Genomic DNA, 15,799 nt, shown 5'->3' on the forward strand with positions numbered 1-15,799 from the left:
AGCCAATGTCACAAAGTCACCCCCTTGCCCGGCATCTGACAGCTGGCTTGTCTGAACTCTTAGCCCACCAGCTTTTACCATACAAGCTGTTGGAGTCTGAGGCGTTCATGTCTGGCACACAGTGTTGGGGCCAGGGTCCATCTGACCACTGATAGCTGGTCTGCAAAGCATGGTCAGGGCAGGTATATCACATACACTGCGCATTGGGTAAACCTGCTGACGGCTGCCAAGCATGGAATGCGTGGCTCTGCAGAGAAGTTGGTGACACCGCCACGACTTGCAGGCAGGCCTGCTGCCACCTCCTCTACTCCTCCTACGCCATCCTCTTCCATAACCTCCTCGGCTGAGTCCTCTTCTGCTGCTGTGTCTTGCTCCACATCAACGACACCTTCCCAGCTCCCCATGTACTATTCCACATCCCGGATACGGCAGTGTCATGCCGTCTTGGGGTTGACTTGCCTGAAAGCAGAGAGTCACACTGGACCAGCACTCCTGTCCACCCTAAAAGCACAGGTGGATCAGTGGCTGACTCCGCACCAACTGGAGATTGGCAAAGTGGTTTCTGACAACAGAAGTAATTTGGTGGTGGCATTGAAATTGGGCAAGTTGACACATGTGCCGTGCATGGCACATGTGTGTAATCTGATAGTACAACGCTTTGTGCATAAGTACCCAGGCTTAAAGGATGTCCTGAAGCAGGCCAGGGAGGTGTGTGGCCATTTGCTGGTCCAGCGGCAACGCTGGAAGAGGATTGTGAGGAAGAGGAGTCAGAGGAGGAATGTGGCGTTGAGGAGGAGGAGGAGGAGGAAGACCAACCACAACAGGCATCCCAGGGTGCTCGTTGTCACCTATCTGGTACCCGTGGTGTTGTACGTGGCTGCAGGGAAGAAGATACCTTCAGTGAGATCACTGAGGACGAGGAACGGGACATGAGTAGCTCGGCATCCAACCTTGTGCAGATGGGGTCTTTCATGCTGTCGTGCCTGTTGAGGGACCCTCGTATAAAAAAGCTGAAGGAGAACGACCTGTACTGGGTGTCCACGCTACTAGACCCCCAGTATAAGCATAAAGTGCCTGAAATGTTTCCGAATTACCGCAAGTCGGAAAGGATGCAGCAGTTCCAAAATAAATTAAAAAGTATGCTTTACACAGCGCATAAGGGTGATGTCACAGCACAACGGGAATCTAACAGGGGAAGAGGTGAAAGTAATCCTCCTCCTCCCACGACCATGCCGGCAAGGACAGGACGCTTTACAGACGTGTTGTTGATGGAGGACATGCAGAGCTTTTTAAGTCCTATGCATCGCAACAGTCCTCCGGGGTCCACCCTCAGAGAACGACTCGACCGACAGATAGCAGACTACCTCGCCTTAACTGCAGATATTGACACTCTGAGGAGTGATGAACCCCTTGACTACTGGGTGTGCAGGCTTGACCTATGGCCTGAGCTATCCCAATTTGTGATAGAACTTCTGGCCTGCCCCACCTTCAAGTGTCCTGTCAGAAAGGACCTTCAGTGCAGCAGGAGGTATTGTCACTGAGAAGAGAAGTCGCCTAGGTCAAAAAAGTCTCGATTACCTCACCTTTATTAAGATGAATGAGGGATGGATCCCGAAGGGACTGACATTGGGCGATACATTCAAGTAAAAAAGGCCTGATGAGATGAGCTGCCTTGGGCTAAAAATGGCCCACACGCTGCTGTATTTTATCTTCGAATGCCGGATGACTTGCGTGACTTATCCGCCACCAACTAGGGTTCAAGCCGAAATGTTTTAGGGCACTTTCTGCCTGGGAAACAAACATAAATTTTTCTGGCCGCTGCTACAGCAGCGTCTGCAACAATACCTAATTTTTCAGGCATGTGTACATGACAAATTTTTCTGGCCTCTGGTGCTGCACTGTGGCTTCAAAAACCAAACCAAAAAAAAGGCACGTAACTGGGATTAAATTGATAGGAATAGTACTACTTAACACACCACTCCTATCTGGTGGCACAGTAGATTGCACGCGCATTGCCCCAAATTTGAAGTAGGAGGACCGACCAATCATCTTTTTCCATCTCCCGGTTCCTAAAATCCATGCCATATACACGTCCCCTGGCGCCGCAACTGCCTCTGCGACCCTTACCATGGGTCCCAGACAGCACGTCTTGTAATTCTCTGTCTGGGAAATTATTTATCTATCAAATCTATCTATTTTTCTATCAAATCTATCTATCTATCTATCTATTGTATCTAATCTATCAAATGTATCTATTGCATCTATTGATCTATCTATCTATCAAATCTATCTATCTCGTGGCCGGACTGTTATCTGACAGCCACTTGTGTTTCGGCCAAATGTCCGTCGGCCAAATGTCCGTCGGCCAAAAGTCCGGCCACGATTGCATGCACAGTGCCCCAAATTTGAAGTAGGAGGACCGACCAAGCATCTTTTTCCATCTACCGGTTCCTAAAATCCATGCCATATACACGTCCCCTGATAGGGGACGTAACAGGGATTAAACTGATAAGAATAGTACTACTTAACACACCACTCATGTCTGGTGGCACAGTAGATTGCAAGCGCAGTGCCCCAAATTTGAAGTAGGAGGACCGACCAAGCATCTTTTTCCATCTCCCGGTTCCTAAAATCCATGCCATATACACGTCCCCTGATAGGGGACGTAACAAAGGATTAAACTGATAAGTTTAGTACTACTTAACACACCACTCATATCTGGTGGCACAGTAGATTGCACGCGCAGTGCCCCAAATTTGAAGTAGGAGGACCGACCAAGCATCTTTTTCCATCTCCCGGTCCTAAAATCCATGCCATATACACGTCCCCTGGCACCGCAACTGCCTCTGGGAACCTTACCATGGGTCTCACACCGCACGTCTTGTAATTCTCTGTCTGGGAAATTATCTATCTATCTATCAAATCTATATATTTATCTATAAAATCTATCAATCTATCGTATCTATCAAATGTATCTATTGCATCTTTTGATCCATCTATCTAATCTATGTATCTATCTATCAAATCTATCTCGTGGCTGGACTGTTATCTGACAGCCACTTGTGTTTCGGCCAAATGTCCGTCGGCCAAATATCCGTCTGCCAAATGTCCGTTGGCTAAAAGTCCGGCCACGATTGCACGCGCAGTGCCCCAAATTTGAAGTAGGAGGACCGACCAAGCATCTTTTTCCATCTCCCGGTTCCTAAAATCCATGCCATATACATGTCCCCTGATAGGGGACGGAACAGGGATTAAACTGATAGGAATAGTACTACTTAACACACCTTATAATAATGCAAAGAGAGGCAACGCAGAGAGAGGAGTCTGAAGAAGAGGAGACAGAGGACGAAGGTGGCTTTGAGGAGGTGGAAGACCAAACACAGCAGGCGTCCCAGGGGGCTTGTTGTCACCTTTCGGGGACCCTTGGTGTTGTACGTGGCTGGGTGGAGGAAGAGACCTTCAATGACATCAGTGAGGACAAGGAACTGGACATGGCTAGCTTGGTATCCAACCTTGTACAAATGGGGAGTTTGCGGTTGTGTAAATGGACTGTTTGCGGATGTTTGCGGTGCGTTAAACGGGGAGTTTGGTCTGTCACTGTGAAGCGGGCATAACCCTTACACTACCTGATCGATACAACATTGATCAGGTAAAGCATGCTATTCCAAACAATTTAGGAATGTTAGGTGATTTATGCCCTTAATGTATTAAAACCAGACTCTGCATCAACTATGTAATTTTACGTGGGAGTTTTGCAATGGATCCCCCTCCGGCATACCACAGTCCAGGTGTTAGTACCCTTGAAACAACTTTTCCATCACTATTGTGGCCAGAAAGAGTCCCTGTGGGTTTTAAAATTCGCCTGCCTATTGATGTCAATGGCGGTTCGCCCGTTCGTGAACAGTTGCGGAAGTTCAAGTTCGCCGTTCGCAAATGGAAAATTTTAAGTTTGCGACATCACTATTAGTGAGCTGTATACTATTTAGGTTGTTGTCAGCTGCACTATATTTAAGTCTATGATTACGGTGCTGTAGCACCAAAACCGGTCAGTCATTTTTGTTTGGCCCATGCTGGATATTTCTCCATCTCCTGTGTGGTTTTAATTTTGAGCAATAAAGGTTGTTATATATTTTTTTAAATAAGGCTCTATGGACTTCACTTTTTTTGTTATAGATGTATTTGTGGTATTGTTTTTGATACTTTTATTCACCTCATGGGAATTTGTTCTTAAACTTTCCATAATTGGTCGCAGGACTTGTCTGTTGCCTCCCTTTATGGATCTACAATATACTCTTATTTCATAACCTCTACTTATATGTTTCAGTACTGGTTTGGCTGTCTGCTACATAGATGGTGTCTACTGGTAAGTATTATTTTTTATTGTGAAATAAGACACTCTATGGCTATGTTATGAGCACTACGTGTTATAGTATATATATAAATATATATTATTCTTTACATATGGCCCTGACACAGAATCTTTCTTTGCTATTCCCCTTACAGTTAGCTTGCGCACAGTTTTTGTTTATTGCATGTCAGCCTTCGTGTTCGCATGCTTTAGGTTTGCGCATGTGGGGTTAGCGTCCGTTGGGTTAGTGCACGCTCTATAGTTTTCTATTAGCAGTATTTTTTACTGTTACTTGTCAGGTTAGCGCACGCTGGTCAGTTATGCTCATATCGGGTTAGCGCACTCTCCATAGTTTTCTATTAGGGATATTTTTCTCTATCACTGGTCGGGTTAGAGCACGCTTGTTAGTTATGTGCACATCGGGTTTTTGGCACACTTTTTTTTCCTTTTTAGAATTGATTTTGTGCGCGTTACTTTAAGCTTGATGTTGTATTCCATCTGTCTCTTTTTTTGACAGTCCGTTTTTTCGCGCAATATTACTTAAGCTTCTTAGGAGGGGGTAGGTTTTTCCATTCCTCTAGAGCGTATTTTATGTGTTTTTTTTAGTGATTTATGCAATGTTTAATGCTCCAATAGAGCCTTCTTATTCTGTTCCTATTTCTACCCAAGAAACTGAGTTCCCTGATAACCTTTCTACCAATAGGTGTGCTTACTGTAAAAATGCTTTAGTACCTTCATCAGCCCATATATGTGATTCATGTTTAAATTTGTTGCAATGAGACCAATCTAATGCTGTTTATGTGGGTAATAATGCTACTTCTGTTTCTTCATTATGCAAAATTATTAAAAATGCTGAGGAACTTCCATCTAAATTGAGAAAGTTAATTACAGCAGCAGTGTCTGAAGCTATGGCTGCTCTACCGCCTGCAAACAAGGGTTTTAGGTCAGTACAGGTTTCTCCTTCTACCAGTACAATGTGCCCTGGGGCAAAGGATATTTTCATTTAACCCTTCTGCAAGGTTTAAGACATTATCCTTTGGCAGCTTCAAGTATTGAGTTATAAGAAACCGTTCCTAAGGCTGATGGGGCTATTTCCACTTTTTTCTAAGCGTACTACTATTCCTTTGGAAGATAGTACTTCTTTTAAAGATCCTCTAGATGAAGTTAAAGTCTTTTCACAGAAGGTTTTTTTTTAAAAGCAGGTTACTTACTGAGGCCAGCCATTTTCAATAGCTGATCGGAACAGCCAATAGAATGCGAGCTCAATCTGATTGGCTGATTGGATCAGCCAATCGGATTGAACTTGAATCTGATTGGCTGATTCAATCAGCCAATCAGATTTTTCCTACCTTAATTCCGATTGGCTGATAGAATCCTATCAGCCAATCGGAATTCGAGGGACCCCATCTTGGATGACATCACTTAAAGGAACCTTCATTCGTTGGGAGTCGCCGGAAGAAGAGGATGGATCCGCATCGGCTGCTTCAAGATGGTCCCGCTCCGCGCCGGATGGATAAAGATAGAAGACGCCGCCTGGATGAACATGTCTACCGGTCTGGATGTCCTCTTCTTGCCTGATAGGATGAAGACTTCGGACCCTCTTCTGGACCTCTTCTTGCCGGATAGGATGAAGACTTCGGACCCTCTTCTGGATGGATCGTGTGATACCTGGCGTGGTGAAGCTAAGGTAGGGAGATCTTCAGGGGCTTAGTGTTAGTTTTTTTAAGGGGTGTTTGGGTTAGATTAGGGGTATGTGGGTGGTGGGTTGTAATGTTGGGGGGGTATTATATGTTTATTTAAATGCAAAAGAGCTGTTTTCTTTGGGGCATGCCCCGCAAAAGGCCCTTTTAAGGGCTGGTAAGGTAAAAGAGCTGTTAACTTTTTATTTTAGAATAGGGTAGGGCATTTTTTTATTTTGGGGGCTTTGTTATTTTTTTAGGGGGCTTAGAGTAGGTGTAATTAGTTTAAAATTCTTGTAATCTTTTTTTAATTTTTTGTAATTTAGTGTTTGTTTTTTTTGCAATTTAGTTTAGTTGATTTAATTGTAGATAATTGTAGATAGTTTAGTTAATTAATTTATTGATATTGTAGTGTTAGGTTTAATTGTAACTTAGGTTAGGATTTATTTTGCAGGTAATTTTGTAATTATTTTAACTAGGTAGCTATTAAATAGTTATTAACTATTTAATAGCTATTGTACCTAGTTAAAATAAATACAAAGTTGCCTGTAAAATAAATATAAATCCTAAAATAGCTACAATATAATTATTCATTATATTGTAGCTATATTAGGGTTTATTTTACAGGTAAGTATTTAGCTTTAAATAGGATTAATTTATTTAATAAGAGTTAATTTATTTCGTTAGATAAAAATTATATTTAACTTAGGGGGGTGTTAGTGTTAGGGTTAGACTTAGCTTTAGGGGTTAATACATTTATTATAGTAGTGGCGAGGTCCGGTCGGCAGATTAGGGGTTAATACTTGAAGTTAGGTGTCTGCGATGTTAGGGAGGGCAGATTAGGGGTTAATACTATTTATTATAGGGTTTTTGAGGCGGGAGTGAGGCGGTTTAGGAGTTAATACATTTATTATAGTGGCGGCGAGGTCCGGTCGGCAGATTAGGGGTTAAGAAGTGTAGGTAGGTAGCGGCGATTTTGGGGGGGGGCAGATTAGGCGGTAATAAATATAATATAGGGGTCGGCGATGTTAGGGGCAGCAGATTAGGGGTATATAGGGATAATGTAGGTTGCGGCGGTGTACGGAGCGGAAGATTAGGGGTTAATAATAAAATGCAGAGGTCAGCGATAGCGGGGACAGCAGATTAGGGGTTAATAAGTGTAAGGTTAGGGGTGATTAGACTCTGGGTACATGTTAGGGTGTTAGGTGAAGACTTAGAAAGTGTTTCCTGAACGCTGCTTTTTTGCAGGTGTTAGGTTTTTTATCAGCTCAAACTGCCCCATTGTTTCCTATGGGGATATCGTGCATGAGCACGTTTTTGAAGCTGGACGCTTCCGTAAGCAACGCTGGTATTGAGAGTTGAATATGCCTGTACGCTCCCTTTTTGGAGCCTAACGCAGCCCTTCAGAGAACTCTAAATACCAGCGTTGTTTAAAAGGTGCGGGGGGGGGGGAACACGCGTAGCTAACGCACCCCTTCTAACGCAAAACTCTAAATCTAGGTGTATGAAATCCAAAATTGTTCTCCCTTGATTCAGATAGAGCGTGTGATTTGAAACCACTTTCTAATTTACTTTTATTATTATTATTTCTTCGTTCTCTTTTGTTCAAAAAGCAGGGATGTAAGCTTGGGAGCCTGCCCATGTCTGGAGCACTATATGGTAGCAGTTTTGCAGGAATGTTTTCATTTGCAAGGTCACTAGATGGCAGCCCTATTTCCTGCCATGCAGTGCTCCAAACACCTACTCAGGTATCTCTTAAGCAAAGAATATCATGGTAACGAATAGAAGTAAACTGGAAACTTTTTTTCAAATTGTTGGGGTTTCATATCTGCAGTTAACATAACAATTATATCAGAAAGTACAAATCTGTGTACTTTTCCCTGTCTTAAATGGACAGTCAACACCAGAATTTTTGTTGTTTAAAAATATAGATAATTCCTTTATTACCCTTTCCCCAGTTTTGCAAAACCAACACTGTTATATTAATATACTTTTTACTTCTGTGACTAACTTGTATCTAAGCATCTTCTGACCGCCCCTAATCACATGACTTTTAGTTATTATCTATTGACTTGCATTTTAGCCAATTAGTGCAGTGTCTGCCACTAGCCATGACATGATCACAATGCTATCTATATGGCCTACATGAGCTTGCTCTTTCCTGCTGTTAAAAGTAAATAAAATAGAGGCAGCCTTCAAGGGCTTAGAAATTATAGTATGTGCCTTCCTAGGTTTGGCTTTCAACTAGAATACCAAGAGAACAAAGCAAAATTGTTGATAAAAGTAAATTGGAAAGTTGTTTAAAATTACATGCCCTATTTGAAAAATGAAAGTTTTTTTTGGACTTGACTGTCCCTTTAATTTCCTCATGCATTATTAAGGACAATTATATGTGTCATTCATACACAGGTAAAATATTTTTGATAAAAAATTGCTACATATGTGAGTCTTTTTAAGTGGTCTATGGGTTTATGTAGTCAAATGCCTATGTGGCCTGCTATACAATGGAGAGACCTTACAAAAGGTCAAAGAGCACATAGGCCAACTTAAGTCTACTATAATCAATCCCAAACACACTTTCATAATAAAGGGCATCAGATAAATCAGCTGATGTGTATAGAGTGGGATCATGTGCCTAGGTGGTGTAAAAGGGGTGAAAGTGATAAGGGATTGTTATGAAAATAAGCTAAATGGATATACAAGCTACATTCATTGTATCCTAAGGGTCTTAATCAGGAATATAATTTAGCCTCCTTAATTTAATTTTATGTATTCAATTTATTTTTATTGTTTGCATATGGTATATTTATTTTTTGGTGAAAAACTAGACATTGCATATTGTTTGTTTTATTTATTTTTTAAACTTTTTTTGTGTAGGTATATACTTTTGAATATTGTAGAGCTTGGTATGTATAATGTTTTCATGGGTGTGGGTATGATTCCCCTTTAAAAAGGGTTGTGGTTGTTACATTTGATGTCAGCTTGAGGAAGGGGCTAGAGTCTTGAAATATGCTGAATGTGTGGTTCCAATGCCAAATTTGTATGTAACACATTATGGCCTAATTTTAAAAATCTGAGCGCTAACACCACACATTCTAGCTCTCATGTTACAACTTGAATGTAAAAAGTTATTACTCAAGCAAAAGCCTCAGGTGTGCTTACATTTGGAGGTCTGAAAGCTCGACCATGCTAAATTTCTCTCCTTATAGACTTCTATAGGGCACGCTACTAAACTCGGTTCTCGCTTGTGCTCAAGGGTTAACCCAAAGGTGCACTAAGATAAAGTGCACTACAGCCGAAGGAGTGTTAAGCAATTGTTAAAATATGTGTATGTATGTATATATATTATATATATGTATATATATATATATATATATATAAATATATATATATATATATATATATATATATATGTACATACACATACCTTCACATATATACATACACACATGCAAATATACACACACTCACCTTTGAACCCTTCCCAGTCGAACACCTTGTCATACACCATATCCCTTTAAAACACTTTTTATACATTTATTTCAATAATAAACATATATTTTATTTGTAATATGTAAATATATATATGAGTGCAATAGTTTATTTTAAATGTTTTACATGTGTTTTGTTATAATTTCAGTCTAGCCTAACACTTTACTTCAGGTCTCAAGTAGCGCTACATTGTTTAGCGCTTATGTGTTGCACTCAAGCTCAACAGATAACTTACTACTTGTAATATCAGCTATGTTTAATGTTCCAGCTCTATCCATTGAAATTATAGGGTACGATAAAGGGATGTCGGCCGCACTAAGCATTCTCTGGTAATTCTGTTTTACCATGGAGTCTGGACCTGTAATACCAGAATGTGCACTATTATGAATGTGGGTCTGTGATATTGATAGTGCACTGTGTGTTAATAATAGCGCTCCACTTGTAATCTAGGACTTTATATGCAATAAATTGTTGTGAATAAATATTGGTGTGTCCCCCTCCATTGCTTTTTGTAGAAGGTGCTGCCTTTGTAGGCTGTCATGGAAATATGTGATTTCAACAGAGGACACTAAGAGAAGGAGGTCAGATTGATATTAGAAGTTAATTGGAGATTTTTTTCAAAACTGTTTACTCTATCTTGACTTTAACCCTTTGAGTGCTAAGCACTTTCCCACCTGGGTGCTAAGCTGATTTTTTTTTTTTTTAAATTTCAGATCCCCAAGACTTACGCTGCAGGGAACGTTAGGCAATTACCTTTCCAACGGTGGGTCTTGGGGGTCTGTAGCTGCTTAGATGCCTGAGATACAGGCTTCTAAGCAGCATGACCCCTTTCCCTATACTTTGTAATGTAAATTGTTAATAAAGTTGCGCTGTGTCATCACGTCATTGCGCGTGACGTCACCGCGGAAAACGTGAAGCCTGTCACTATGCAGGCTCGATCGCCGGGGTAGGAGCGGGTGGGAGCCCCCAGATCTCCCTCAAGGTGGGAGAGTGCTAGAGAGTGCTAGCGATGCCTCTGAGCCGTCGTTAGCACCAGAGCGGGAAATTCTGCAACGGCTCAGAGCCGTCGTTAGCACTCAAGGGGTTAATGGCTCTTTAATTTCAATTCACTGGCACGACAGGCTATTACCATGCAATATAGAAACAATTTGAATTTTTTTCTCAAGTAGGAAACAAACGTGACATATTATTAACACATCTTGATCTTACCTGATGCAAACAGCTCACTTGTTCTGTTTAAACTTTGGAAAATGAAGTCAGTAAAGAAGTTGCTGCTTGGTAACTGTTTTTTTCTTAAACAGACGCCTTGTATGGATAATGAAATAATTTTTTCAGCTAATTTAGGAAGCATTTTTTCATCAGCTTCAGTATTTTGCAATATTCCAAATTCACTCTCCAACGAAATGACATCAGTACACTAAAAACAGATAAAGATATGTACAAACAGCATTTAAAATTAGGGTTTATATGTCCCATTAGGACCATTATTTAGGATTCATATTTGCTACATGTTGATAAAAATGGTTTATAAAATGGTATACTGTTTATAAAAAAACTCTACAATATACTTTATTATTTATTTTGTCCCCTTTTCCTGTAATTTCATTCAGAAAACTGTGAAAACGTGGAAGTGCAGAACATTACATAGTAACATAGTAGATGAGGTTGAAAAAAGACCGAAGTCCATCAAGTTGAACCTATACAAATCTAAAATACAAAAAGCTCCAGTTAAACTTAAATAATCCCACTAAAAGGTGACCCATTTTATACTAGCAATCATATCAATGAATTTTGTTTCTAGACTGAAATGTATCCAAACAATTTTTAAATGTATCGAGGGTATTGGCATTCACTACCTCCTTTGGTAATGAGTTCCACAATTATATTGTTCTTACAGTGAAAAAACGTTTCCGTTGCCGGAGATTAAATCTCCTTTCCTCCAACCTTAAATTGTGACCTCTTGTCACAAACAATTTTCTTGGAATAAACAGAGCTTCTGCCATCTCTGTATATGGGTCTTGAATATATTTATATAAAGTATTCATGTCACCTCTTAAGCGCCTTTTTTTCTAAAGAAAACAGACCCAGTTTGGCTAGCCTCTCCTCATAGCTTAAATTCTCCATTCCCCTTATTAGCTTTGTGACCCTTCTCTGAACTTTTTCTAGTTCTGCAATATAATTTTTTGCGATCAGTCCCCAGAACTGCACTCCATACTCAAGGTGAGGTCTTACCAGGGATTTATATAGTGACATAATTATGCTTTCCTCCCTTGAATCAATGCCTCTTTTTTCATACATGCTAGAATCTTATTAGCCTTTGTATCCGCTGCCCTGCATTGTGCACTCATCTTTAGCATGTTATATTACTACTCCCAAATCCCTTTCCTCCTCTGTTTGGCAAAGAGGCCAATTTAACAAATGTCTTGCGGACCTGATCCGACAGTGCGGATCAGGTCCGCAAGACATCGCTGAATGTGGAGAGCGATACGCTCTCCGTATTCAGCATTGCACCAGCAGCTCACAAGAGCTGCTGGTGCAACGCCACCCCCTGCAGACTCGCGGCCAATGGGCCACCAGCAGGGGGTGTCAATCAACCCGATAGTACTTGATTGGGTTGAATTCCGGCGATTCCTGTCCGCCGTTATTAAAAAGAACAGGGCCCAGTACTGATCCCTGGGGGACTCCACTGATTACCTATGTCCTATCTGAGTATGATCAATTCACTACTTCTCGTTGCTCCCTTTCTTTTATCCAGTTATTTATCCATGAGCTAACATTTTCAGCTATTCTTAGTCCCTTAATTTTGGGCATTAATCTCTCATGTGGCACTGTATCAAATGCCTTTGCAAAATCTAAGTATATCACATCAACTGATTCCCCTTTATCTATATTTTTACTTACTTCCTCATAGAATTTAATTAGTTTGACATGATCTATTTCTCATAAAACCATGCTGATTTGAACTCATAATCTTGTTTACACATATCTGATGGTATTTTGATACAATATATACAGTTTATACCTATCTATATATATATATATATATATATATATATATATATATATATATATATATATAATTATATATAGGTATAGATATATACAGATATATATCTAAATATATATTTAAAAATAAATAGAATATATTCTGCTATGTGCAGAACATTGGAATGTGAAATATTTACAGTAAATAAATAGTTAAAATGAATATTGCATAAATATGTTTTTTCATGTTTTCATCTTACTACCACTGCTTCTTAACTTCCGTTTCTGGCTGAGCAGAAACAATCAGGGTCTGAAGCAGCATCCACTGCTTGTTAAATCGACCCCATAGTCTTTAAAGGGCCAGTAAACATAGAAAATAATGTTATATAATTCTGCACATAGTGCTGAAATATATAACATTATATTAGTGCTAGCTTTATAGAACCTAATATTGCCTAATACGTTTACTGGCCCTTTCATGAGGATATATAAGACTACAAGCCCCCACAGTAGTTATAATAACTTTAACCCCTCTTAAAAACCATAGTTGGCCATGGTAAAAAAAAAAAAGAAAGAAGAAAAATAAAATTACCAAAGCAGGTAGCCCCTATATTGCTGGAATCATCGGCACCAGGTGGGGACACCTTTTCAGAGCTACCAAAATGGTCCACAAAAAACATTAAAAAAAACGGAAAATAAAAATAAAAGTCAAGACAGGATAATGTGTTTCGGCACCTAAACAGTCTTTGTCAAATCCAAGAGATCATATACAACAATTCCAGGCAGGCAAATATTTAAATACAGCAGTGACCAATCGGAAAAGAGTAGCTTATTTCTGATTGGTCGCCGCCAATAATGCATGCAAAGGGGGAATGAATGGACCTATGCACAAAAGATTTATTGTATCAGTTCCCAGTCAGGTTCAGAGTTCTAGGAAAGTATTAGCAAATCATAGCTGCACCTAAAGTACATGCACCATATAAAATAATGGCATTTTAAGTACTGTTCTAACCACACATTTTATAAGGATTATTTCACCTTTTCAAAAATGATATGTGATCACTAATGATCATTAACACGTATATTACTATGGAATACATCAATAAAAGAGAGAATCCTTATGTTCAGAGTGACATAACACACCAGGTTAGAATTTGCAGAAAAAAAATTATTTTTGAGCTATAATATCTAATGATCATTAACACATATTATTAATATTCAATTAAAACTACTTAGATGGGGGGTTGGAGCCAACTACTGAAGCGGCAAGATGCATCTGAGCAGTTCCCCGGCATTAGTTTAAGTATTGGGGGATTTTTTTTTCTTATATACTTTTCTAAAATGTGTCTAATAAAAGTTAGAATACCCCCAACATACCATATACAACTCAGTACTGGAGTCTGGGAGAGTATATCATGATGGTGAAACCAGCCTATGTTCTCCGGTAAAGCCTCACAGCAGACCACCATACATCCACACTCCTTGTGATCCTATCAGCCACACAATTATGCAGAACCCTACAACTAGAACCTGCACATAAAGTGTTTCTAAATGGTGAGAAAGAAAGATTTCTTTACTTAGTAAGGCACGCACCAACATTTTTGGAAAACTATAAATATTATTATTGTGCATACCTGGGGGTATATTTATCATAGTGCGAGCGGACATGGTACGATGTAGCGTATTATGTCCGCTGCACACCAATAAATGCCGACGGCATACGCTGTCAGCATTTATCATTGCACCAGTAGTTCTTGTGAACTGCTGGTGCAATGCCGCCCCTGCAGATTCGCGGCCAATCGACCGCTAGAAGTGGGTGTCAACCAACCGGTCGTATTCGATCGTGTTGATTTCTGTCTGTGGCCTCAAAGCAGGTGGACCTGTTATGGAGCAGTGGTCTTTAGACCGCTGCTTCATAACTTCTGTTTACGGCGAGCCAAGGGGCATCAAGCTCCACATGGTGCTTGATAAATCGGCCCCATAGTGTAATTTTCAATTCAGTCCAACCTAGTGTGATAAATGATAAACATATTTACTGGGTATTTTTGTAACCCTATCCCTTCCCCAAGTGTCCCCCCTAATAGGTACATGCATCATTGAGAATCTCAGCATTTTTTATTCAATAATACATTTGTATTAATGTATTTCATAGTAATTAATGGTTATTAGTGATTACATCTCATTCTTGAAAAGGTGAAATCATCCTTTTAAAATGTATTGTTAGAACAGTATTTAAACTGCCATTATTTTCTATGGCGCATGTAGGCACAGCTATGATTGGCTAAAACTTTCTTACAACTTACAAGTGGGAACCGATTCAATAAATCGTCCTTGCATAAGTCTATTAATTTTAATGGAGCACAGCAGCGCAAATGCTATTGGTCCTCTGTAATCCAAGAGACAGCGTACCTTATTGAGAGCTGATATCCGTTATAGGGTTTTTTGCCTTCGCACACATTATTGGCGACGACTAATTGGAAATAAGCTGCTCTTTTCTGATTGATCACCACCGTATTTAAATGTTTGCCTGTCTGGAATTGCTTTATATGACTTCTTGAACTTGACAAAGGCTTGTTTACGGGCCAAAACGCATTATCCTGTCTTGATTTTTTATTTTTCTGGTTCTCTTTGTTTTGTGACCCTTTTGGTAGCTCTAAAAGAAATTCCCCACCTGGTACTGATGATTCCATCTACCGGCAAGAGAAGTGGTGGAGATCCCATTAGAGGCTACCTGTTTTGGTCCTTTAGTTTTTCTTCTTTCTTTTTTTTGACTGTGGCCTACTTTTATTTATGGTTTATTCATTTTAACAGGGGTTAAAGTGACATAAAACCCAAAAAAATTCTAGTACAATTTAGATTTTGCAATTTTAAACAACTTTCCAGTTTACTTCTATTATCAATGTGGCTTCATTCTCTTGGTGTCCTTTATTGAAGAAGCAACAATACACTACTAGGAGCTAGTTGAACACATTGGTAAGCAAATGACAACAGACAGCCACCTATCAGCAGCTAACAGCTAACTCCTAGCTCCTTAGACTACCTAGGCATGCTAGGATACCAAAAGAAAGATGCAAATGAAATAATCGATGTAAATTGGAAAATTGTTTTCCATTGTATGCAATATATGAATCATAAAAATATTTTTTTTTGTTTCATGCCCCTTCCTTTCGGGACTAGTAGTTGTATATATTCTCATGAAACAGCCTATAACTATTTAATTATAAATGTTAATTTGTATAGCAAAAGATAAGTTTTAGGTAAGAGTGTGCATCCATAACACTCAATTTTTCATTTC

The 15,799-nt window shown here is 39.7% G+C and overlaps 1 protein-coding gene across 1 annotated transcript in view; it reads right to left on the bottom strand.

Moving 5' to 3' along the window:
- Positions 1-15,799, bottom strand: part of SLC39A12 (solute carrier family 39 member 12) — a 256,970-nt gene that overhangs the window by 189,778 nt on the left and 51,393 nt on the right. Inside the window, exon 3 of the mRNA XM_053715702.1 lies at positions 10,729-10,936. Coding sequence (XP_053571677.1) covers positions 10,729-10,936 — 208 coding nt within the window. The remainder of the gene's footprint in view (positions 1-10,728; positions 10,937-15,799) is intronic.

This window comes from Bombina bombina, chromosome 5, assembly GCF_027579735.1.
Source record: "Bombina bombina isolate aBomBom1 chromosome 5, aBomBom1.pri, whole genome shotgun sequence".
In the NCBI taxonomy this organism is placed as follows: domain Eukaryota; kingdom Metazoa; phylum Chordata; class Amphibia; order Anura; family Bombinatoridae; genus Bombina; species Bombina bombina.